This window comes from Pteropus medius, unplaced genomic scaffold (genome assembly GCF_902729225.1).
Source record: "Pteropus medius unplaced genomic scaffold, Ma_sr-lr_union100, whole genome shotgun sequence".
In the NCBI taxonomy this organism is placed as follows: Eukaryota; Metazoa; Chordata; class Mammalia; order Chiroptera; family Pteropodidae; genus Pteropus; species Pteropus medius.
In genome coordinates this window covers 23,356,187-23,381,481 of record NW_024349800.1, presented here as the reverse complement: position 1 = coordinate 23,381,481, position 25,295 = coordinate 23,356,187, and the positions used below count along the sequence as shown (strand labels likewise).

Sequence of the window (25,295 nt, the reverse complement as noted above, 5' to 3'; positions counted from 1 at the left end):
TGCTGAATAAATGAAGCAAATATTCAATAAGAAACCACCAGTGTAATAAATGATAATCCTAGAGACTTGATGGATTTAAAAACAGGAATCATTTATCTAAACCATTTCTATGAAACTTCATTAATGGAAACTGTACTGCATTACTATGAAGAGTAAAGTTATTAGCATTTTCCCCTTCTTATTTTTATTCACAGGCACTATTTAGTCAGGAGACACTTATAAGGTTAAGAAAGCATTGATCTGATCTTGGAGTTGGAGAATACACAGATGAATGAGGCAGAGATCCTCCCCTCCAAGAAACTTTCATTGTAGAGTGGCAACCTATCATGTAAGTAGAAAGCCTCTAAACCATTACCCAGTAGTTCTATTAAGTTTGGACCTATTAGAATCTAAGGATTAGAGAGCAGCCCAGATGCATGGCTTTATTTATTCATTTTTTAAGGAGCTGCATTTAAATTTTATACCCACAAAATGATCCATGTTAGTAATACCCATAATGAGATAAATGTATCAAATTTAGACTAGGTGATAGCTTTAAGAACTGATGAAATATAGCAAAATAAAAGAATGAACAGAATAGAGTTAAGTTGTGGTATTTTTTTGTTTTGTTTTGTTTTTATTTTAATCAGATATTATTGTTATTTAAAGTCAGTGTTTCCTGATCTGAAACTTGTTTATTCACGACAGCATCTTGAGAAACAAAAATAAAGATATTTATTAGAATTCCATATCTTATCTCTTGGTAGTATTATGTTTTCTGTTATGCAACATATTTAACTTATCAAGTCTATGCAGGCTGGTCAATTCTTACAGAAATTCCTTCCAGAATTAAAAATGTTATAATGGGTAATTATCAGAAAAAAGAAAATTAATCACATCTTATAGTAAGATATTTAGAACTGAATTTGAAACCTGTGAAGATGAAAACATATCTACAAAAAACCTTGTACAAATGCACAAGAATATTCATAGCAGCTTTATTGATAACAGCCACACAAAAAAAGAAAGGAATCAGATAACTATTATTAAGTGACTGGATAAACAAATTGTGATGCTGTGGTGGGTTGAAGAGTAGCTTCCAAAAAGATAAATCCACCTTGAACTTGTGAATGTGAACTTATTTGGAAAAAGCCTTTGAAGATATAATTAAGGATCTTGAGATGAGAGCATCCTTGATTAGAGTGGGCACTAACGCCAATGACACTGTCCATATAAGAGACAGAAGAGAAGAAAGGCACAGAGACAGAGGAAAAGGTCATGTGAAGACAAAGGTTGGAGTTAGACTGCCACAAGCCAAGGAACAGAAGCCACCAGAAGAAGGAAGGAATCATTTATTCCCTAGAGTCTTCAGAAGGAGCATGACCCTGCCAACACCTTGATTTTGGATTTGTGGCCTCCAGAGCTCTGAAGGAGTAAGTTTCTATTGTTTTAAGTCATGAAGTTTGTGGTAATTTCTTACTTAAAGACAGCCCTAGGAAACTAATAACAGGTATATTCATAAAAATTGTGGTATGTTTATACTATGGAATACTACTCAACAATAAAAAAAAATGAACTACCTTCAACAACATGGATGAACTTCACAAACTAGTTGTGTGAAAGAAGCCATATAGTTAGATATACTGACATGGTATGATTTTATTTATATGAAGTTCAAGAACAGGCAAAATTAATCTGCGAGAATAGAAATTAGAAGAGTAGTTAACCCCTGCAGGCGAGGGTAGGATTGACTGGAAAGGGGCATGAGGGCACTTTCTGGAGGAATGGAAATGTTCTACATCTTGATTAGGATGGTTATTATATAGGCAAATACATTTGTCAAAAAATAGACTTCAGTGCTGCTCTCTTTTATTCAATGTAAATTATATCTTAACTTAAATATTGAGAAAAAACAAAACTACAAACAGCAATGAGGACTGAAATTATACACTAAGGCAGGGGTTGGCAAACTATAGCCTATCAACCCAACGTTCCTGTTGCCAATAAAATTTTATTGGAACACAGCCAGGTCCAATCATTTACATATTGCCTATAGCTGCTTTCACCCTATAAAGTCAGAGTTGAGTAGCTCTGTTAGAAACCATAAGGCATGAAAAGTTGAACATATTTATAGCTTTTTATAGAAAAAGTTTGCCAACCCCTGTGCTAAAATTATAGTCTATAACTATGTCTAACTATGGGGGTCCTTTCTTGTCTAACAATCTGGAATTCTCATTACACTCAATGGTATGAATTAGTAGTGTTTGTTAAGACAATTGAAATGTCATTACCCTAGGTAGTTAGGTGAGCTTTTGAGCTAAATCTTATGATTCTTAGTGTATTAGTTCAATTTTTTTCATTTGCCATTTTCTAGCACAATTAATAGTTCACTACTGCACCATCCAAAATCATGGCATTTTATCCATATATGCATTAACTTATATAGGTTCCCACCTGTGAGGCATGCTAGGAACTAAAGAATTTCAGAACATGCCACCCCAAAATATGCCGCTCTGGTTTATTAACTATTTTGAGTTAAAGGCACATATGAAATATATCATATACAAGAAAAACACTCTTTCATTCTTTTTCTTAAAAGCAGATGAAATTCCTATATGAGAGATGCCTTCCCTATACCAGAAGGAAAATAACATGCTTATCATCAAGGACAAGAAGTTAGGACTGAGAGAATTCTATACAAGTAATCTTTGTTAAAATAGTTCTTATCTTCTCTTAGCCTCCCCACATAGTTTAGTCACTTTTCCATAGTTGCTTCTCTCTATTCAACCTAATATAAAAGTAAGTAGATTTTGACATTTCCTTAGGTCTTCATTCCTTATGAAGGCTCCTATACCACATAAAAAACTAAATAAATTTATATGCTCTTCTGTTGATCAGTCTTATGTCAATTGACTTCTCAGGACAAACCAAAAAGAACCCTAAGAGTATAAAGGTAAAAATCTGCTTCTCCTACAGAACTTAATAGATGATTACAGAGAAATGAAAGAGAACTGACAACAGATGGGGCCAGGGCTGAGAGAACTCAACCAGCAGCTGAAGTGATCCAAAGGGGCCATGGGGCCAGAGGGTGTAGGCAACTTGGTTGGATTCTTGCAGGCACACTTATCAAAGGGGTCTAATCCAATGGTCTAGGCATTCTTGGGTAAGAGTCTCTGAGCTTAGAAAGCCAAAACCGTCAGCCAGATAGAGCTTTTCATTGCACTTTTAGAAAACCACAATCCTTAAAATGGTCCCCAAGACCCTGAATAATGTGTCACTGCCTACCTCCCATCCTTTCTCCTTTCTTACCTTCTACAACTTCTTTTAATGGGACAACCATGATTCATGTTGACTGTCAGAAGATTCTTTTGGCAGCAGTCAGGGAAAGCCTGAAATTGAGAACAGTTAGGGACCATTGGGATAACATAAGTAATAAGAAATTATTTCATGAATGCCTGAATTAGCAGAGTGACAGTGAGAAGAAAAAAGGATGGATTCCAGGATAAATAAAATATTTATTATTTACTCAATGAAATACTATATAGAAATAAAAATGAACAAACTATGGTTACATATGACAACGAGGAGGAATGTCACAAACATGATGTTGAGCAAAAGAAGCAGGACACAAAAGGATATAAACCGTGTAATTTCTTTCATATAAAGTTCAAAAGAGAAAAAAAAAACTATGTTGTTTGAGAATGCTCATAGACATGGTTTAATAAAGAAAAGCGAGGAGACAACGATCACAAAAGTAAAGATAGTGGTCACCTCCAAGGGGAACAGAGAAGCATACAGGGGCTGCTGGTAACATTTTTTGTATATAGTTTATGTATGCTATATCACAATTTAAAGCAAAGTCAAAAAAAAAAAAGATGAATTCTACAGAAACAGTTGAGGTAGAAGTAATTAGGACTTGTGTATAGGAACATGAGAGAGAACTTGGAGTCAGACAGCCCTGGGTTCAAATTTTGGTTCTGTTATTTATTAGTGGTGTAACCTTGAGTTATTTAACCTCTCTAAGCCTCAATTTTTATTATGGGAGCTATTAGGACTGCTATTAAGATTAAAGTTATCTTCTGTTTGATTATTTCTCCCTAAAGGAGTCATCTCTTCTGATTGATCAGCTAGTTAAACCTCCCTCAAATTACTGAGTTTATTAAATGCATTGAATTTCCTGTGTTCTACTAATGGATGTGAGTGTCTCGATGCCTTTACAGATCAGGTGGCTGGGGTTTCCCATGGGTGGAGGGTATTAAACCATCTATTTGCCTAGCCCTGTGTGGTTCACAATCTCCTAGAGAGGGCTTATTAAAACACAGCTTCCTGGGCCTCACGCCTAAAGTTTCTGATTTACAGCCTTGTAGTGAGGCCTGAGAATTTGCATTTCTAACAGGTTCCTAGGTGGTTCCATTGCTACTTGTCCAGGGACAACATTTTGAGAGCCACTATTCTAGCCCAAAGCAGACAATCTGTCAAATTGGGACCCCTTCACTGCAAGGAAGCAGGAGAGAGTGTCTTTGGTCTTAGGCTCTCCAAGGGAAAGAGACACTCTTTTCTCAGACACTTAGAAGGAGAGCGACTCTCTCTACCTGTGCAGCCCTTATTTTCCTGATTGAAGGTGGCTTTCCCAATCTACAGACCTCATATGTCCTGTATCCATTCTCTCCTGTGGATGGCCTCAGAAACACAGATTACCTCACAGGATCACTGGTGGCTGCTTTTAGTTGCTGAGTTGCTCCAGTAAGGTATTAGGAGGAGAGAAGAAAATCAAGGAGAGGTCAGAGACATGTGTTCAAGCCATTTTCTTTCCAGAAACTCCTGTGAGAATTAAAGACGCTAGAAAAGCATAGTGCCTGGGACATTACGAGCACTCAACAAATATTGGTTGTTTTTCAACTTTTTTGAGGTGGGTGTTTGCAAAGATTGCATTGTAACAGAGCATGTGGGATAAGCAGGTTTATCAGGAAGATGAGTTAGCTTAGAAATATTTTTAAATTTGTATTTTCATATTTATAAATTATTATTATTATGGCTCTAAGGTTAAAATGGAGAAATCTTATAAAACGGCTAACAAGTTATATGAGAGACAGAGTTTCAGGAGCTTCCTTTGAGAAATGGAGCTATGACTCAGTTTGAGACCTAACTAGCTAGAGGGTATTGCAAATGTTAGCAGCTGGCCAGTTCATGTAGACTCTTTTTGAAGAGCAGGCAGCAAGCACATGTTAAGCTTGTGATGTGCTTTGGCAGAAAATCTTGACAAACCTCTTTCATTATTTAAACACATGGTTCCAAAGTTTCTAAACAAAGTTCAGTCTGAACATTGACTTTGCCTCCAGGTGGGGGTGGAGGGGAAAGCAGGTTTTGCGATACCTCATTAAATATGACAGTTTTGCTATCTGCGAAATAGTGTTCTTTTCAGGCAAAAGTTTCTTTGGGGCATATTCCTATACTTTGTATCTCAGCTTTTAATTCTAATATTATTTCTATGCTTTTTATACTTCAAATTGCCCCGAGACACTTACATAGGTTCTATGAATTATAAAGACCTCAAATAATGATAAGATATATATTTATTTGTAAAACTTTAGCAATCACTTTGTGGTTTGTTATTTAAGGTCAAAATATGAACCTATAAGTATAGAAAAATCTACAGAGTTTATATTCTTAAAAGTGAAAATGCAATTATTGCACTTGTTCTTCCTAATTCAGTTAAATTCAAGTCAACATTTATTTATCATGTGACTGGTAGGTACAGGGGACACAGAGGTAAATAAATGATGAAGTCCTTTTGACCATGTGTTTGATTATTTGTTTCCTTGTCTCTCTTCCTTTCCAGACTATGGTTGTCTAGTCCCTAGAGAAGGAGGTGACTAACTCTACCAGGCAGTCTGAACTTGGACTTTCACTGAGGAAGTAAACTTTGAGTTGGCTTTTGAAAGGTAAGAAAAATTGGGGTGGGGAAGTAGAAGAGAAGGGCAGGATGTTCTAAACATAAATAACAAGACAAGTGCAAAAGGACTGACATGGGACATAACTGTTGAGACTGGCAAGCACCCCTGTGTGGATACAGCTCCTATCTTCATTTTAAGAGGGATGCAAATAAAGGTAAAATGTTAGTGGGGAGCCAGATGGCTAAAGGTTTTTCTTTTTTCTACTCTAAAAATTTTTGGTTTTATCTGTAGGTGTCTGGGAGCCATGTAAGCAGCCAAGTTACAAGATCAGATTTGTTTTGGCAACAACATTAGGGTCAACAGTGAACTACCTTGCCAAAAGGCATGTTACAGTTCCCTTGCAATAGTACTCAGGAGGCAGAACCCTGTCTACTGTTTCCAAATGTATGATTTGACAGTAGACTTAAATTGTTATATAATACAAAATGGAACGATTGCTGGAAATGAATTAAAACTAAAGGCCCTATCCAAAGGCCTAAAGTTCAAAATAAAAGTACAAAATCAAGTATATCAAAGGATTTCAGAAACAAATGCACGCATGTGTGTGCACAGACACGCACACACACACTAGGTATGAAGTTAAGGAGCAAAAATTAGTGTATTTCCTAGGTGGTCTATAAAATCCTTCTCAGCAGCTTGACTAAGTAACATAAGATAAAAATCTGAACCATCTTTGTCTGAAGGCAGAGAGAGTATGATTGCTGGGATGTACTGTGGAACAATTAAATATTTTATTAAAAGAAGTAGAAAAGAGAGCTGTGGTTTTTGAATCAATCTTTTTATCTTTGAAAAGAAAAATATGGGGAATTATGTGAATAGTTTCATATAAAAGATGTCAAATAACATAGCACACAAAAGTAGTTAGGATAATAATTTTATACTATAAACAGTCTTAGGGAATGCAAAAAAAGCACTAGATAATACACTTATGTAATATTACATAACTCAAAGAAATTTGAATTTTAGACTTTTCTTTTTTTAATTAATTAACTTATTTTTTACGGTGACTTTGGTTAATGAAATCTGATAAGTTTCAGCTATATATTTTAATAGTAAGGCATATATATATTTACATTGTGTGTTCACCTCCCATAATTTTAGACTTTTCATAATAAAAATTTAGCTTTGGAAATTTATTTTAAAACTTTCAAAGTTTCATTTTAAACAGATTGAATTATAATGTCACTTTCCTATTAAAACATATAACACAGATTTAAGAAGTCAAATATTAATTTAAAATAACTATTATTTAATATAGATTCCCAAAATAGGTTCATAGAGAAAATTATTCATTTATCATTAAGCTATCTCATGGAGTCTGTAAAAAACAAACAAACAAAAACAAACAAACAAAAAAGCCACACACACACACACCAAATTTAATTAAATCTTTTAAAAAAATGACACAAATATTTATCAGAAAAACTTCAATACCATTTTTTTATCTTAAACATTCAACCAAATCACAAGCCTACCTTAAAATGTATTGCTTTTATTTCCCCCACTTTTATTTTGTAAAATTTCAAACCTATTTTACTGTATATAAATTACATCTTAATTTTTAAAATTTCATTTAAAAAAAGTATAACTAATGTTTCATTCTAAAACCTTTCAAACCTACATAAACGTTAAAAGACTAGCAGACTGAACACTAGATTCACCAGATTAACATTTTGATATTTGTATTTAAAAAAATTTTTTTAAAAATATTTTGCTATGTTCACTTTTTCTCTCTCTAGTTCCAAAACCAACTGAAAGTAAGTTGCAGACTTCATAGACATCATGATGTTTCTTCTAAACACATCAGCATAATCTAGGGGGTATTTTGATAAACCAATTTTGTTACACTTGATTAACTCTATCAAAAGCCATTCTAAAACAAAGAAACACATAAATGCAAAATGTAGAATGGATAAGTTGAAATAAATACTTCAAAAATGAAGCTGAAGAGAATTTCCAGTCAAGACTGTGGAGTAGGTAAATACTATGCTTGCCTCTTCCCACGACCACGTCAAAGTTACAAATAAACTACAGAAGAGCCAACATTGAGAATCACCTGAAGTCTAGCTGAACAGGAGTCCTACAACTAAGGACATACAGAAGAAGCCACCTTGAGACTAATTAGAGGAGGCAAAGATACAAAAATGGCTGGTCCCACATCCACGTGTGACAGTTAAAAATTGGGAAGAATATCTCAGCTTTGGAGATCCCATGGAGGAGCAAGGGATCCAAGCCCTATACCAGGCTCCTCAGCCCAAGGCTCCAGTGCAGGGAAGAGAAGTCACCATGACTTCTGGCTGTAAAAACCAACAGACTGTGGCTGAGATGAAAGGCAGCTGGAGTCCCAGATGCTCCTTTTAAAGGGCCCACACATGAACTTACTCGCTAAAGAATTCACTCACTCTGAGCTCCAGTGTTGGGGCAGCAGCTTGAAAGGTGCCAGGGACTTAAGGGGAGAAACTGAATTGTCTCCTAGGGCTGTGGGAGGACTGAAGGGGCAGCTTTCTTTCAGACAGAAATGCTAGCAGAATCTATTTTTCATTTGTTGAGCCCTTCCCGTTTCTGGTTTGCAGACACAGGTGGCCACCATATCTGAGTCTCCACCAACCCCAACCAGGCTAACACCAGTTGCCCTGCTCCAGTGATTCTTTGAGACCGTGCCCCACCCAACTTGTAGGTCTACCCAAGCCATTTCCAGTGGCATTTCCATGTCAATGGCCTGTGTACATTTGATCCCATTTACCCACTTCACCCTCCTCCTATCCCCCTACATTTGACCTCCTTTAGACTTTCCTAAAATCTCTCGAAGGTTCACAAACTCCAAACAAGCAGCATCTGGCCTCAGTGAGCTCCATACCACTTTCTGAGCAGGCCCAAGCCCAACACTAGTGTGGCAGCCAGCCTTGGTTCTCAACTTGGCCTCTCAAGGCACCTCCAAGCCCAGCATGGGTGGCAGCCATCTGTGGATTGCTTGGTGGATCATGCCAGGTGGCTCTGGGTGGGGCGTAGGCTGTGGCTGAACTTGGCCTGTGACAGGGCCCCTCTCAGGAGGCCCGGGGCCGGCAGATCCAGTGGCCTGCTTGGACCAAGCCAGAGTACAAACTGGCTGCCTCTGTGAAAGACATACACAAAGTGCTGACTGGACAGGCACCAGAGTCCTGCTAACATGAATCCTGCTCTGTAGGGTCAGACCCTGAAAAAGAGCTCCTCCACTATAGTCACTGGGCAATCCTCATAATCAATCAGCCTGAGGATCAATCCCTCCCACTGACATGTGAACAGCAACCAAGGCTCAATTACAATAGAAGGGCACACACAACCCATACAAGGGACACACCTAGAACATCTGGCTCAGGTGACTAGGAAGACTACACTGGGCCCCACAGGTCACCTACTACATAAGGCCACTCTACTAAGACCAGGGGACATAGTAAACCCTACCTAATACATACAAACAAACATAGGGAGGCAGTCAAAATGGGGAGACAAAGAAACATATCCCAAGTGGAAGAACAGAACAAAGCTCCAAAAAAGGATTTAAACAAAATGGAGACAATCTACAACATGCAGAGTTTAAAACACTGGTTATGAGGATGCTCAATGAACTTAGGGGAAGAGTAGATGAACTCAGCGAGAACTTTAACAAAAAGATAGAAAATATAAAAATGGAGTTAGAAAACACAAAAAAGAACCAATCAGAAATAAAGAATACAATAACTAAAATAAAGACTACCTAAATACTACAATAACTGAAAGACTATATTAGAGGGAATCGACAATAGATTAGATGAAGCGGAGGACTGAATCAACAATTTAGAAGATAAGGTAGCGGAAAATACCCCATCAGAACAGCAACAAGAAAAAGGAATTTTGCAAAACTGAGGATAGTTTAGGGCACCTCCAGGACAACATGAAGCATACCAACATTCATATCAAAGTGTGACCAGAAGGAGAATAGAGAGAGCAAGGAATTGAAAACCTATTTGAAGAAATAATGACAAAAAACTTCCCCAACCTGGAGAAAGGCCTAGACATACAAGCCCAGGAAGTACAAAGTCCCAAACAAGATGAACCCAAAGAGGCCCACACCAAGACACATCATAATTAAAGTGCCAAGGGTTAAAGATAAACTTAAAAGCAGCAAGAGAAAAGCATTTAGTTATCTACAAGGGAACTCTCATAAGACTGTCAGCTGATTTCTCAATAGAAACTTTGCAGGCCAGAAGAGATTGACATAAAATATTCTAACTGATGAAAAGCAAGAACCTAAAATCAAGATTACTCTATCCAGCCAAGCTATCATTTAGAATCAAAGGACAGATAAAGAGCTTCCCATACCAAATAAGTAAGTAAGTAAGTAAGTAAGTAAGTAAGTAAGTAAGTAAGTAAATAAATAAATAAATAAATAAAACAACTAAAGGAATTTATCAACACCCAATCAGTATTACAAAAATTGTTAAAGGAACTTATTTAAGAAGAAGATAAAGAAAAAAAGAGATAAAAGCTATGAATAATAAAATGGCAATAATTACATATCTATCAATATGTACTTTAAGTGTAAATCTATTAAATGGTCCAATCAAAAGATAGGGTGGCTGAATGCATAAGAAAACAAGACCCTTACATATACCAACTATAAGAGACACACTTCAGACAGAAAGACACACACAGACTGAAAGTAAAGGGATGAAAAAAAATATTTTATAAACATGGAGACAACAACAACAAAAATAGCTGAGGTAGCAATACTTATACCACACAAAGCAGACACTAAAACAAAGGCTATAACAAGATACAAAGAAGGACCCAGTAATCCCACTTCTGGATATTTATCTAAAGAAACTTCAGGAGAACGTGTGAAGGCATATGTTCATTGCAGCATTATTTATAATAGTCAATATATGGAGGTCACTTGGGTGTCCATCAATGGATGAATGGATAAAGAAGAGGTGGTGTATATATATAATGAAACATTATTCAGTCATAAAAAAGAATGAAATCTTGCCATGCAACAACATGGAGGGACCTAGAGGGCATTGTGCTGAGTGGAGTAAGTCAGATAAAGACAAATATAATTTCACTTCCATGTGGAATCTAAAGAACTAAATAAACAAACAAAACAGAAACTAACATAGATACAGAGAACATTTTGATGTTTGCCAGATGGGAGGATGGTTGGAGGCGTGGGTGAAAAGGGGGAAAAGATTAAGAAATACAAATGCCAGTTACAAAACAGTCATGAGAATGTAAAGTATAAGGAATATAGTTACTGATGATAACTTTATAATAACATTATAATAACTCAGATGGGTACTAGATTTATCAGGGTGATCACTTCATAAGTTATATAAATGTCTAATCACTATTTTTATACCTGAAACTAAAATAATATTGTATGCCAACTATAATTAAAAAATAAAAAATATATTTAAAAAAAATAAAGCTAGAAAAAACTGCAACAAATTAGTGGGAAAAGGAAGGATTATTCAATAAAATGCCAGAATAATTGGTTAACCATTTTGGAAAAAAAGAATCTATTAAATCTTCATTTTAAACTATACACCAAAATAAAATCTAAATAGATTAAAAATTATTTTCCTAATTGTATATAATAATGCATTTAAATTTTGTATATTAATTTTATTTCAAACACTTTGGCAAATTCTCTAAGTCTAATGATTTGTCAATAGAATCTTTTGGAATTTTTCTATGTAAACGACCATATCATCTGCAAATAATAAGTTTTGTTTCCTTGCTGTCCTTTAACTCTTATTTCTTTCTCTTGTCTTATTGTAGTTCTTCTTTTACTTATAACCCTCTGTGTCCTTATGTTAAGTGTGTTTCCTGTAAATCCATTCAGGTACGTTTTACATATTTTAAATCTCACTTGATAATCTCTATTTTTCAATTGGCGAGTTTAGTTTATTTATATTTATTATTTAATTGTATATTTGGATTTATTTCTACCACCTTATTTCATGGTTATTTTCTTTATAAATTTAAAAAACGTCGTATTTTTCTTTTTAAATATCTGTTCTTTTTTTCTTTTGCTGCTGTCTATTGAATTAAATACATTTTCTTTATTTACCCTTTCCCCAATCTGTTGTACTATGGAGTAATACATTCTACACATGTTCTTTTAATGCTATCCTTAACATAAACACTTAAAGTCTAAAGTTGATAAACATATCTATCATAAGCTTGAATAAAAAAAAGGACCTAGAAAACTTTTCCTCGGATCACTCTATCCCATCACACATGTTACACAACTAGTATTTTAGCTACCTCTTGCTTTTGTACTCCCTCATGAGTTATTGTTATCATTGTTTTATATAATTAATACTCATTTAGGTTTCCCCATGTATTTACTTGCCCCATCACTATTTTTTCTTTTTCTTTTTCTTTTTCCTTCTTTCGTTCTTCCTTCCTTCCTTCCTTCCTTCTTTCCTTCCTTATTTCCTTCGCTTTTCTTTCTCTCTCTCTCTCTCTCCCCAGCTCCCTCCTCTCTTTTCTTTCTCCTGTATATTTTCTTTCTTTTTCTTTCCTCTCTCTCTCTCTCTCTCTCTTTCTCTCTCTCTCTCTCTCCTCTCTATCTCTCTCATTCCTTCCTTTATTCCTTCCTTCCTTCCTTCCTTCCTTCCTTCCTTCCTTTCTTTCCTTTTGCTATCTCATTTCTTCCTGTGGCATAATCTATTTAATTATGAAGTATATTCTTTAGTAAAGATTCTCAATTTTTCTCTCTCGAGTTATATTTTAACTGGATATTAAACTTTAGACTGACTTATTTGCTCTTAGCACTTGAAATATATTACTCAAATGTCTTCTGACTTATATTGTTGCAATTGAGAAATCAATTTCAATCTAATTTTGTGCTTTTTTGTGTAGAGAGTTTAAGGATTTCAGGACAGTTTAAGGAAATGACACTACTATGAGATGGCAGTATTGCACAATAGCTTTACTGGATGACACTTGGACAAGACTACATAAGAGTGGAAGTCACTCACAGCAAGAGATTTTTCCAGAGGTAGCAGCAAGGGGCCACTACCCAGAAGGGAAAAAGGGCAATGGAACTCCCAAGGAGAGAGTAATCAGAGAAGGTGCGTATGTGTGTAGAATATGTCACTTGGTAGCAAGGTGAGGAATCTCTGGGTCAGAGAGCTCTGAAGGACAGCAGCAATTTTTTTTTTTTTTTATGCTAGAAGGTTAGTCTTATCTATGGCTAGAAGATGTTAAGGTGTGGTTTCATGGGATATGCCAAGTAGGCAGGTTCTGCGTGTCTAGAAATCTGCTCATTTTGGCTACACTTAAAGCAACAGGATGTGTGGGAATTTGAGTTTGGCACTGGCAGGCCTTAATCTAATGGTCCTAGCCTGCTATGAATAAGTAAACAACATAGAGACTAACATACAGAGGCCATCTTTAACACATTTATACAACTGGATAATCTACCTCTTCTTTCTGGATGTTTTTAAGATCTCCTCTTTATCTTTATCTAGGTGTAGATTTTTTTTTCATTCTTCTTGCCACTATGTCTCCTGAACTTCCCCAGAATAATTCCCAACTCAAAAGTTTTTACATGTCCTGGAACTGCAGTTTGGAAAGCAATTCCTCTAGATATATTTTCTGACTTGCTTCCCAACTGGTTCAACTATCTTCCTCAGAGAGGCTTTTCCTGATCCCAACTTCAGAATTTCTTGTCCTCTTTTATTTTTCTTCATAGAACTTATCATTACTTGAAATTTTATTAAATTTTATTTGTTCATCATCTTCCTCCCTTTTCCAAGAATATACACTCACAGGGCAGGTGCTAAATTTTAGTCACTGCTCTATTCCTAATATCTAAAACAATACCTGGAACAGTAGATACTTAATAAGTATTTGTTGACTTAATTAATTAATGGCCTCTCCTTTCTGCTTGATTCTTTATTTTTTAGGCAAAGGAATTATTTTCTGTATATCTATGAAGATGGATCAAACATGGCTACCCCAAAATTATACTCTTATTCCCCAAAGTGACCAACATAAAATGATCAACATTTCTGAGTTCCAATTCCAAATTCCTAGGAGAAAAAAATCTGACTGGTATAGGCTGGGTCAATAGTCTCTCCTTGGTCTAATTAGGTATGGCTAGGTGTCAGAGTACAAGCACATGGCCACATCTCACTCGGATGGAGTAGAAGATTTTAGAAAAGGGAGGGTCTGGGAAAGCAGGTACTCAAAAATTGTCTCATATTTGCTGTAAGAGAAAACTAAGAAAAATTCAAAGCTACCATAGAAATGTAAGTAATTATAGTGTTCACAGTTAGATAAAACACTATTGTATAGAATCAATAAGGTAAAATTATTTGTTGATTCAAGATCATCCTTAGCATTGGTTTACATTGTAAAAATGCTACTTAAAATTTTTGATTCAGCTTGCTTGATCTTCTTCCTATTTAATCCATTGCATGGACTCCTAATGTCTTAAATTTTTGCCCCAGCACCAGCCCTCCTTCCCTTGAACCTAAAGTAATCTTTAAAACTTATTGTTAACTCTTGCTTTCTTGCTAAGTGATAGTAAGATTGCCTGTCATTTTGTTTCTCAAGAAAATTGCCTAATATTTGCTTTTGTTAGGAAATATAACATTTTATGTTATGGAAGCTTATGAATTTATATTTTTATGTATTAAAAACATACATATTTTAAATTATTATAATAAAAGTAATACATGCATGAGTTTTAAAAAATTCAAACAGATAAGTAGAAAAATAAAAGATAAAAAGGCAGCCCAACTACTGTCCACAACTTAGTTCTACTCCTTAGAGCACTTTGTTGACCAGGACCCAAGTAGGAAATATGTTTTACAGACACACACATGCACTCACACTTAAAGTTGAAAAAGTTTCACAAATATTATTTACCCTTACTAGTGTAATGCAACTTGATATTTTCTTTTTCCTTCTCCTTCCTTTAATGTAGGTTGTAACTCACTAAACTGATTTTACTCCCACAGTTTGAAAAACACTGTTCTAAAGGTAGCTAGATCAAACTGTTTTTAATACTTCTGATATTAACCTCCATAACTGAAAATAATAAACATAGACTGCCACTTATTGGTTCAACTCCTAACCTTTTAAAATGACTCCACACTTTGAAAATGAATAAGAATTTAGCTCAATTACACTACTCTTCATTTTTCTTCCTCTAGATTCCTCTTTACAATTTTTATTATATTGCATTAAGTTCTATTTGCAACTTTATTGTTTTAAAGAATAGAGTTGACCTTTGAACTATGCAGGGGTTAGGAGTGCTGACCCCATGCATTTGAAAATCTGCATAGAACTTTCGACTTCCCCAAAACTTTACTTAAACCTCTATTTCTTGATCCATCCACTTTAGAAAGTGTCTCCACTCCTCCGTTATGCAAGATTAATATATTTGTGTTTTGTTTTCCCTCCATTTCTCAACTTCCATTAGCTGTACCACTATTTTTACAGTCAATATTTATAATATTTTCTGTTAGAATACTTTTCTGCATTTTTCTTTAAAATTTCTTTTGAAAAATGAGGTTTTTCTAAATCAATATTAAAATTTTGTAAATCTTATTCACTGCTAAATCAAGTAGAATGAATGGACTTGTGAAAAGGGAAATGTAAACCATATTACTAAATATACATTCATCGAAGGAGAATGTTCTAGGTGTCAATGTCAAATGAATTCTCTTATACACCATTGATTACTCGTAATAATGTCACATGTTAGTTTCATTATTGGACCATGGCTTATACAATTTTTTGCTTTACTAAAATTCTAATTGTCTTTCTTTGGTGTTGATGACAGAAGCATATGTTAATATTTAAATTATTAGTATTAAGGATATTAATGTTATTCGGTTTTTAATCATGTTATTTCATAAAGTGAATCTTTTATCTTAAAGACATTCTTCTGAGATCCTCCTAATTTCCTGTTCTATTACTATTAATTACCTTGAAGGCCTAAATATTTGTACTGAAACATCTTTTTATTGCACTACTAGAATAGATCCTATTAATTGGTTCTCATGTTTCTTCTGGAGTTCTCTTTTCATTTTTCTAGAACATTTCCTTAAGCAATCTTTTCTTCTTCCGAAAAGGTGCTTAAGTGGTCAAAAAAAAAGTGAAAAATCCCTAATTTGTCCTCATCCTTGAATTTTTTATCTGCCTATAGAATTCTATGTTCAAAATAACTTTCTCTCAGAACTTTGAAGGTATTACTCTAATGTTGCTAAGGTAAATGGCAAACTTCAATCTACTACAATCTCCCTATCACACTTGTAGAGGTGAATGACAGCTTCTATTTGGCTGTCTTCTTTTCTGTCCTCTGTTTAACTGAACTCTCATAATTGACCTTTTCTGATACTCCTCGCTAGGCTCTATATCACACACTATCCTGGTTTTCTTAAATTACTGGCTACTCTTGCTCCTTCTTCACATTTTCTCTTTTTCTATGTGACCTGTAAAAGTTGGAGTTCCTGTACCCTCTTCTCTATTCTCTATGCCTTCTCCCTATACAATCTTATCCATTTTCATGCTTTTAAAACTATCTGCTGACAATCCCTAAATTTATATTAGTAGGCTAGACTTCCTTTCTGAGCTCCAGATTCACATCTTTAAATATCTACTTGTCATCTCTCTTGTATGTCTCCCAGGCATTTCAAACTTAACATAACCAAAATGGTTCTTTCTCTGTAAATCTGGATCTCCCTCAGCCTTTACCACCTCAATAAATGGCCCTATGATTAATTTATCATCCTTGACCCGTCCCTTAAATTCACTCCTCATGACTCCTCCATCTTCACCCAATTCATCACAATTTCCTGTTATTTCCACCTCAAAATACATCTCCATACTCTTCTTAAGATGTAAATCAGATCATGTCAGTTCCCTGCTTTAAATGACTGGATTGCCTTTCACCGCTTTTAGGAATAAATATTAAATCTATATAGCCAGCCCTGCATGTCTGATTCCTTCCTACTTCTCCAAACTCATTTCTTTCCTCTTGCCTTCCTCATTCATTTATGTCCTCACTCCAGCCTCCTGTCATCACCTAAAATACACAATGCTCTTTCAGGCTCAGAGCCTCTGTACTTGCTATTCTATCTGATGTACTTTCCCCACACATCTCTATATGGCTGACTCCTTTTATTCTCCAGGTTTTAGCTTAAGGTACCCTTCTGGAGAAGCACAGTGTGGGCTGGACTTTAGCCCCCACAGGCAACAGTCTAAATGCCACCTCTCAGGGGCATTTTCTTGACCATGTTACCAAATTAATGCTCCCTGTTATTCTGAATTTCAGCATTCTATTTATTTCCTTCATAGCTTTTCATCCAATCTGCAATTATTTAACTAGTTATTTTATTTACTTGTTCATAATCTGTCACTTCTCTGTCAAGTTCACAGTGCCTACCATGGTAGATGTTCAATAAATACTTGTTGAATAAATAAATGAATGAAATTATGCTCTGAAATTTCATAAGAACATAAAAAATGGTTAAATCATCCAGTTTAGTTGTTCATGAACACATTTATCTGAAAATGTATTTTTCTTCACATTTTCTTTTACTATTTGTTACATTATTTCTACCCCTTGAATTTTTCTGTTGTTTCCTAGATCTTTTTTTTTTTTTTTGACATATGAGAGGATTTAAACAGGATTTATCCCATTGCCCCAGAACTGATGATGTCAAGCTGAGCACAAAGAGGTATTAAGTATCTCTCATTTTAAAGAGAAAGGCTCAATGGTTGAATCTTTGCTGTTTTCAACCAGTACTTCACTCCCCTTTCCCCATCTATCTCCAGTATCTATGACTAAAAGACTGAGGAAATAGTGAAAAAAGAAATTGTCAGCATTGTTTTAGCCCGGAGTGTAGCACCTTTTCCAGGGGGAGCAGAGGAGTATGTTTCCTATCTCCCAAACCAGGTGAGGTATGAAACTGAAAAATCGTTTCCCACAAGAAAGGAAGAACATCGACCTCAATTGTTGGGTATTAATTTTTAGGTAACCTACCTTTTGATCTGCCCAGTACCACTTTAAGTGGGGAAAGACAAAATGAAAGAGATAGCAGGGTAGAAGCAGAAAAGTGTATACTCAGACCATTTGGTGTGACAAGGAAGTAGGAATTTCTCATTAGCTAAATGACTCCTTGCAAGGTAGCAAGGTTTAAGCCATTTGCTAATGTTCCAACTAAGAGAACAGTCTTTGGGATAGGGGATCCTCGTTGCAAAGGTTTGTGGGGTGTATTGCCAGTTTTATGAGCTGAGGTAGGGCGAAAAAAGTTAAGACTGCATTAGCTCTCCCAGATCAGGGAACTGTATAGATGGAAGGCCTTGCCAGCACCCTCCTTCTGGGCCCCACAAGTCACATAAACTCTGCATTAGAGAGTTAGCATTTGTATCTCTGCCATATAGAAGTAAAGCAGATAAAAACTAATGAAGAACTGTAATTGCTAATCTAGTGAACTAAAAAGATATTTATCACTCTTCCCCATTTTTCCTTCCAGTCTCCCAACCCCTAAGGAGCTACAACCAGAAGGAGAGGGAAGAGGAGTGAAAGACAGACCATGTTTCCCTCTCCATTGCAGGTTCCTGAAGCCACAGGTGAAGCCTGAGCTAAAATGAGATTTAAATGGGATGTGAAATTGAAATTTTAAACTGAACTACTCAAGTCTTAAGTGCCGAAAGTAACCAGAAAACTACAGTATCTGCCCAAGGTATTGTCAAGAGGCAGAAAGGGGCAATTTGACAGGTCGTAATTGAAGGAAGCATTTAGAAAAAGAAAAGTTTCAAGTTTGTGACATAACTACTTTCAAGAATTTAATAAAATGGACATAGGTAGATAATGAAACTCCTGGATTGATACACCACGTCATAACTTTCTCTCTTATTTTCTTTTTGTCTCTTTGCTATATGTTCCAGGAATTTGTCAGACTTTACCTTTCATCCCTTCTATCAAATGATTTAATTTTGGCAATCACGTTTTTAATTCCCAAGCACTATTTCTTGTACTCTGATTGTCAATTTTATATAGCTTGTTCTTGACATATATATAAATCTTTAATTCTCTGAATTAATCTTTATGTCCTTCATATTTAAATTTTCAGTTTTATCATTGTCCCTCTCTTTGATGCAGTTAGTTTTCCTCAAATACCTGGTGATTCTTGATTTTCCATAGTCACAAATGAGGAACTAGGTTGATTAATATTGGTGCTGGAATATGGATATTCTTTGTGTTTGGGTAAATCTACAAACATGACTTATTTTTATTACACAAATAACACCTGTTTGTACTAGAAGTAGTAGTACATAAAAAATAATAAAAAATAAAATTCACCCATGGTCTCATCACCCAGAGGCAACCATTAACATTTGTATTTTTAACCAGTCTTAAATAACAAACAAGCAAGCGAACTTTTTTACAAAAGTTTGTAAAAATCAGGTCTTATTGTCTGTGTGCGTGTGTGTGTGTGTGTGTGTGTGTGTGTGTGTAGACACACACATACATTACATATTTTGGCCTGATTTTTTCCCCCACTTAGGATATAAGGAATATATTTCCATGTCGATATATATACTACCAGCACATATTTTAATGATTGATAATGTCCTTTTATATTTATTCCAAATGTATTTATCATAATTTAACTACTCCCTATTGGTGGCATTTGAGTTGTATCTTCATTTTTACTATTAAAACAGTGCAAGAAACATCCCTGCATCTTCGAAGTATTATATGTTTAAAATATATTTTATAATCAAAACATATTTTTATACTTGAATCTCAAAAGCTCTTGCTGAAAAGGAGATCAAAGTTTAGGGACATTGATTTAACATGGAAAGGGTTGAAAGGATGTTTCTTTATGATTATTTCTGGGTCTACTCATTAAAGAAAATGACTCCTCTGCCTCTATAATCAAGGGAGTTCTGGAGATACAGTTTGGCACCAGTGAGATACAATAATTTCATGGGCACCACCATTTCTCATCAACATTCTCCTCTGGGCAACATGCAGAGCAGGAGAAATAGGAGACAACATAGTAAGGACCTGTGTGTCTTCTATGCAACTTGCAGAGGAGACTGAGAGAATTGTCAATGTGAACAAGATAATGCATGTTGTGGTTAAACTGAATTCTTGAGAGCCTGAGAACTTTTAAAACTACTTAGAAGATTGGTTTTTTGAACTCTTTTGATAATTATCTGTATTGTGAGAGAATTCCGTTTTTTAAAACATCTCAGTTATTTGAAATAATTGCTGCTGTTGTGATATAAAACTTATATAACCTTCCAATGGAATTTAAAATCATACTATGAACTAATGGATATGTCATAATTTAAATTCACAATTTGTTTCAGCAAACTTCTTGATTCATTAACAACAGGGTGTTGGCAACAGGGAAGAATGAAGTCTTTCTCTTCCTCAAGTAATTGGAAATGCCATTCATTTTATTAGACTACTCAGTCTGTCTCACAGATATTATTTGATATCTTTTTCCAGTTTACTCTGTTTGGTTATCTTTTGACTCAAGCGAAATGTCCTATTGTTAGATTTAGTCAGTAGCTGGCAACTTCTCACATTTCTTCTGACATTTAGTAGCCCTTTTTTCCCTCTTTCACGTGGGTGGCCTAAGATTTAGATGGATACAGCTGGAGGCCAATACTGAGTGTGGGCAACAGTGTATGTATATAACTGTTGTCTGTGTCTTGGCTAAACACTTGGGGTATGCCAGTGAAATTTTTATGTCTCTGACATGTTTCCCAGAACTGCACTGCTTTATTTTCTTGTGTGTAGAGAATGGGGGTAGGATAGGTCAAACAAACAAACAAACAAACCAAAAACAAAACCGCATACATTGCTGATCTGTACACTTATTTCGTACTTTAGCAATTTCTAAACCATCCCTTATTGAATAACGACTATGGTGGGTAGTTAGCAAGGCTTACTGTAAAATCATCAGGATGTTGCATTTGCTGCTACTATACTTTGGCCCAAGTTCACCTTCTAGATGGAAATAACTGAAACTTAAAATTTTTTTACTTCTGAGGGAATGCAGTTAGCATTAATATGATGGCTAGGTAGAGGGCCATGGGAGGGAGGGAGCAATTGTGGGGATCGTTTTATGAAATATATAGATGTCTAACCAATGTACTGTATACTTGTAACTAATTTAAATAAACTCTTTAAAAAGGAAGCTAAAAAAAATTCTTTACTTCTAAATATAAATATTTTAAATCTTATTTACAGTTCTTAAAGAGTAAAGGATACAACTGCGAGTCAAAATGATTTAGTGTCACCAAACTGGTCACTCAGTATATTCTTATTGAGTGTTTGCTATGTACCAGACACAGTGCCAAACACTAAATGTAAAAAGTAAAAAAAAAAGGATGTTTAGAAATAAGGCAGTAGCCATTGTTTCCTTGTTGTTGATAGGATGTTTCTATGTAAAGAAAAAGAAAAAATATGGCAAGGTTGTTATACATGCCACGGCACGGTACTGGGTAAATTAAACTGAATTTTCTCAAGTTTCTGTGGGGAAGTAGAAAGAAGGAATGAAAAATTGGCTTCCAGGCTTTTTAGTTTACAGTCCATCTCATTCCAACTCATCCCAGTACATGCACTCCTTCCCAGCCCCGCTCCCCCATCTTCATCCTTCTTTACTCTCCCCCACACACATACATTTTCTGCAAAGGTTTAATCTGTAAATCTATCTATATTACAGATTTATAATGATACAGATAGCAGCATCATGCACCTTAATGGAGAATTCCATAGTAGTGTATTATGAAAAAAAGGATTAAGCACACATTAAATGTATAAATGTGTACAGAAACAGGCCACTGTCTTCCAGGAAGACTTGAAATTGCTCAATGACCATGATCTTTCTTCCCTAACCCCACATGATCTGCTGAGTGAGTGTTTCTAGTGGCTCTGAGGGAGTGTGAGGCTGGCTCTTTCACGAAATCTTGGGGGGTTCGAAATTTAAATTTAAGTCATTGTATAAAGAAATTCCATTTTACAGGGCACTATTTGGAAATAATATTTGGGAATATAGCTTCTAGAATGTTATTTCTTTAACAGCCAGCCTCTGGATGGTTATAGACTTAACCATTGAACACAGGTACTTTTTGGAGATTTCTTGAGGCAGCATATCATATCTCAATATTTAATCACTCAGTAATCAAGATGTCATTCTTAGGCATTACCAAATGCTCTTGCTGCAATTAAAACTCACTTCCTCTCTCTCAATATTCTGCAAAGGTAGAAAATAGCTGATCATCCTTCTTACAATAAACCTCGTATAATTAAAGACTCTTCATTGTTCTTTATCATTTGCAAGCTAAGGAACACTATGGGGCCCAAATCTTCTAGTGATATTTTATTTTGGGGTTAACGCTGACTATTGATAAATACTGCTTATTTAGAGCAGAACAATTTCTCTACGATACACAAAGGATGTGGAGATTCTAATTAAGATGTTCAGTCTCCAAATGCTTTTGTTAAATGTAGACATCTGGGTTTTAGATACTTCTTTGCTTTTATTTGGGAAAATTATTTTATAGCTGTCAGGTTTTCGGGTATAATCATTTTGGATTTCACATAAAAAATATAGTACCAAGGGTTGTCATTCCCTAGTATGACAAATGAAATCACTAGTCTTTTCTGTGTTATTTATCTAATAATATTTCCGTAGACATATATGGCACTAAAAAATTAAAGTCTGTTTTGGGAATGGGTCATTTAAAAATTTTCACTTTACCTTGGTTGATAAGTGTTGTCCAAACTCTTCTAGAATTACTAGGTTTATTGAAGGCACCTAAAAGTGTTGACAATTCATCTGTCCTGATGCAGGCCGGTTGAGTCATGAGGTGTAAAATCTGAGATACACCTTTTGACAGGTACACGGTCTTACAGGTAGGAGGGGTTGGCAATAACTGTGATTTTTGGCAGGCGCAAGCCCTCTCGCACTCCCTACGCCACTGCCAACGTTCTAACTTCCTCTTTCCTTCAGGACTTCAAGAATCTATTAATAGGTAAGCAACTTTTGAAGGGTAAATCAAGCCATTTCTACTTGATCAGAAAAGTAAACGCCTATTCCAGCAGTTTCTTCAGGAACAGGAACCGGAGGCCACGGTTCTAGCCGGACAGCCTTCACTCGGCACCTTCTTCCACGCCCTAAATCCTTCCTCCTGTTAGTGGGCCCCATACATCCCACTGCGTACTCCTTAGCGCATCTTCACCCTTCTCAGGCCAGATGTAGAGAGCAGAGTTTGTGTCTATCGAGTGGGGCCTGGGCTCTCTCAGGATAGTCGCAGTAAGGTGTTCTGGCTTTATCCGCCGGATAGGTTCAACTTCTGGTAAGCGGGAACACTTTTATGTACTGCAAAATAACCTCTCGTGCTTCAGACCCTCTCCCATGCTAAGTTATCTGTAGAAAGTTGGGTGTTTTATTGGTGAAACATCTCTATTGCGCTGCCTCAAGTGTGGCTCACACGCGGGGGATCCCCTAATTTGGCTCCGCGCCTACCCGCGCTGTGCTTCCTTAGGACACGGGCGCCCCGCCCTCTGCCACTCCCGCGCATCTCATTGGCCAGACCCTGCGTCCGCCTCGGCTTCTGACTGGAGGCTGTTCCTGTCCGTCTGTGCAGCACGAACATTTCCGCATTGAATGGGGATGCTCCAAATGGAGGGGGAGGGGAACTGATTAGGAGAAAGTGGGGGCTTTGAGTGTCTGGAGCCGGCAGCCAGGTGGGCGGAGGGGTCATTAGCTGGGCTGCGACCACTGGCGAGGGGTTCTAGGTGTTCATGTGTGAGGGGATAGAGGGAGAGAGAAGGGTACCTTAGAGGTGACATTCTCTCAGCCTGCAAGCCTTCTTCCTGGGGCGCCATAAACGCCCCCAGTTTCCCAGCTGCTAAAGGAAGAGGAGGAAGGTGGGTCTTGATGGCGTTTTGGGGGTAAGCAGGGGCGGGCTTCTCTCTACCCGCTAGGCGGGTGTGTTTTCCTCTTTGAGATGTGTAGAGCTCCTCTCCCCCACCGGCTGTATGGCCCCGGAGGCCGAATTTTGGGTTTGGAAGAGCGCAGGGCAGGAGGGACTCGAATGTGTGCGAGGAGGATCGGGGCCTTCTTGGGCTCCAGTCGGTGGGACTCGGGGCGGCACCGGGGTTCCCCCCTCGCAAGCGGCCCCTTAGTGTCCGCCGCAGGGGAGGGGCGATGGGGCCTAAGTAGCCTTCGGCCCCTCCCTCCCGTGGAAATGCAGCGGCAGGGTTTCCGCCACTCGCTTCGGGAAGGCGGGGAGCTGGAAGCTGCCGCCCGCCCGCGCGGGGAATTCTTAGCACCTCCTAGTTCCAGGATATTTATGGGCTGGAAAAGTGATTGCATCCCTCCCTCCGTCGGCCTTGCCGGCCTCACCCACATCCCCGCCCCTTGTCTGGTTGGGGGCCGGTGTTGACTGGTTTTTCGGGGAACCAGCGAGAGGCTGGAAGGCATCGAGGGTGGGGGAGCCAGGGGTGCGGCCCGCCAGTGCTTGCTGTGGTCCAGCCCCGGGGGCGGTGAAATAGCCGCTGTAGATCCGCCTCTTTCATTGATGAAATTTAAGTTCGTGTGATTTTACCTTTTCCGGGAGTCTCCAGCTGGCCCTCATTTTTGTCTGGAGCGCAGTGTAAGCTGGAGTTACAAGCAGACTTCGATCGCACCAAGTTTCTGCCTTTGGAAGTGGGGGTTTTCCTGTTGGTTTGTTTTTTAAGGCTGTCTTAGTCGCTTTGAATAAATACTCCTTTAAGTGGCTAAACATAGGAAGAGGAGAAAGAACACGTCGGTTGTTATAGCAGGAGAGGAAGTCTGCCTGATAGCGTGACTTCTCCAGAAATTAATATATATATAAAAGAGTATTTTACTAAATCCCTAAAATGTCGAGATTTGTACAAGGTAAGACACGCTTCTTCTCTTCGGGATTGCTTCAGCTGAATTTGGGTACTGACACTCGAGAGGGTTGGTAGGTAATTTGGAAGTGGAAATGTTCATTGGAAATACTATTTGCGAAACCCTTTTTGTTAAATTGTCATTTGAATTACCTTGAACTGCTGCGACTGGCGTTTCAGATATTTATAATTTATACCTCTGTACTGTCTGGGTTTAGTTTTGCCTCTCTGAAATCAGGTTAGTAGCACTCTAGCTCTCCAGGATAGTGGCTGTAAATGATGATAAAACAGGATTTGGCTGCTGATTAATCCCTGTTCTCTTTTCCTGGTTGAAGTCAAGGTAACTATGTGTGCTTGCAGACTGGTAGGGGAACTGGTAGGGCTGAGGGAAGGCAGGTGGGTTTTGCCAGGACTGTTGGGTGAGCGTTAGTGTT

At 37.0% G+C, this 25,295-nt stretch overlaps 2 protein-coding genes across 3 annotated transcripts in view; one reads left to right on the top strand and one right to left on the bottom strand.

The window, feature by feature from the left end:
• Positions 1-3,093: 3,093 nt before the first annotated feature.
• On the bottom strand, positions 3,094-24,584 carry LOC120622148 (uncharacterized). The gene is made up of 4 exons (XM_039888147.1): positions 24,555-24,584; positions 24,357-24,518; positions 22,703-24,282; positions 3,094-3,368 (listed from the first exon to the last, which is right to left on the bottom strand). The coding sequence occupies exons 1-3, from the start codon at positions 24,582-24,584 to the stop codon at positions 23,527-23,529; spliced, it is 948 nt and encodes a 315-aa protein (XP_039744081.1). The 3' UTR covers positions 3,094-3,368; positions 22,703-23,526.
• The window catches only part of UGP2 (UDP-glucose pyrophosphorylase 2), a 51,679-nt gene continuing 49,995 nt past the window's right edge, over positions 23,612-25,295 (top strand). Inside the window, exon 1 of one of the 2 annotated variants that reach the window (XM_039887007.1) lies at positions 23,612-23,874. Coding sequence is in view for 1 of the 2 variants with exons in the window: in XM_039887006.1 (XP_039742940.1) it covers positions 24,850-24,868 (19 nt within the window). In the remaining variant the exon portion in view is untranslated. Of the gene's footprint in view, positions 23,875-24,373; positions 24,869-25,295 lie in introns of those variants that run through there. The other variant, XM_039887006.1, reaches the window with a different exon arrangement.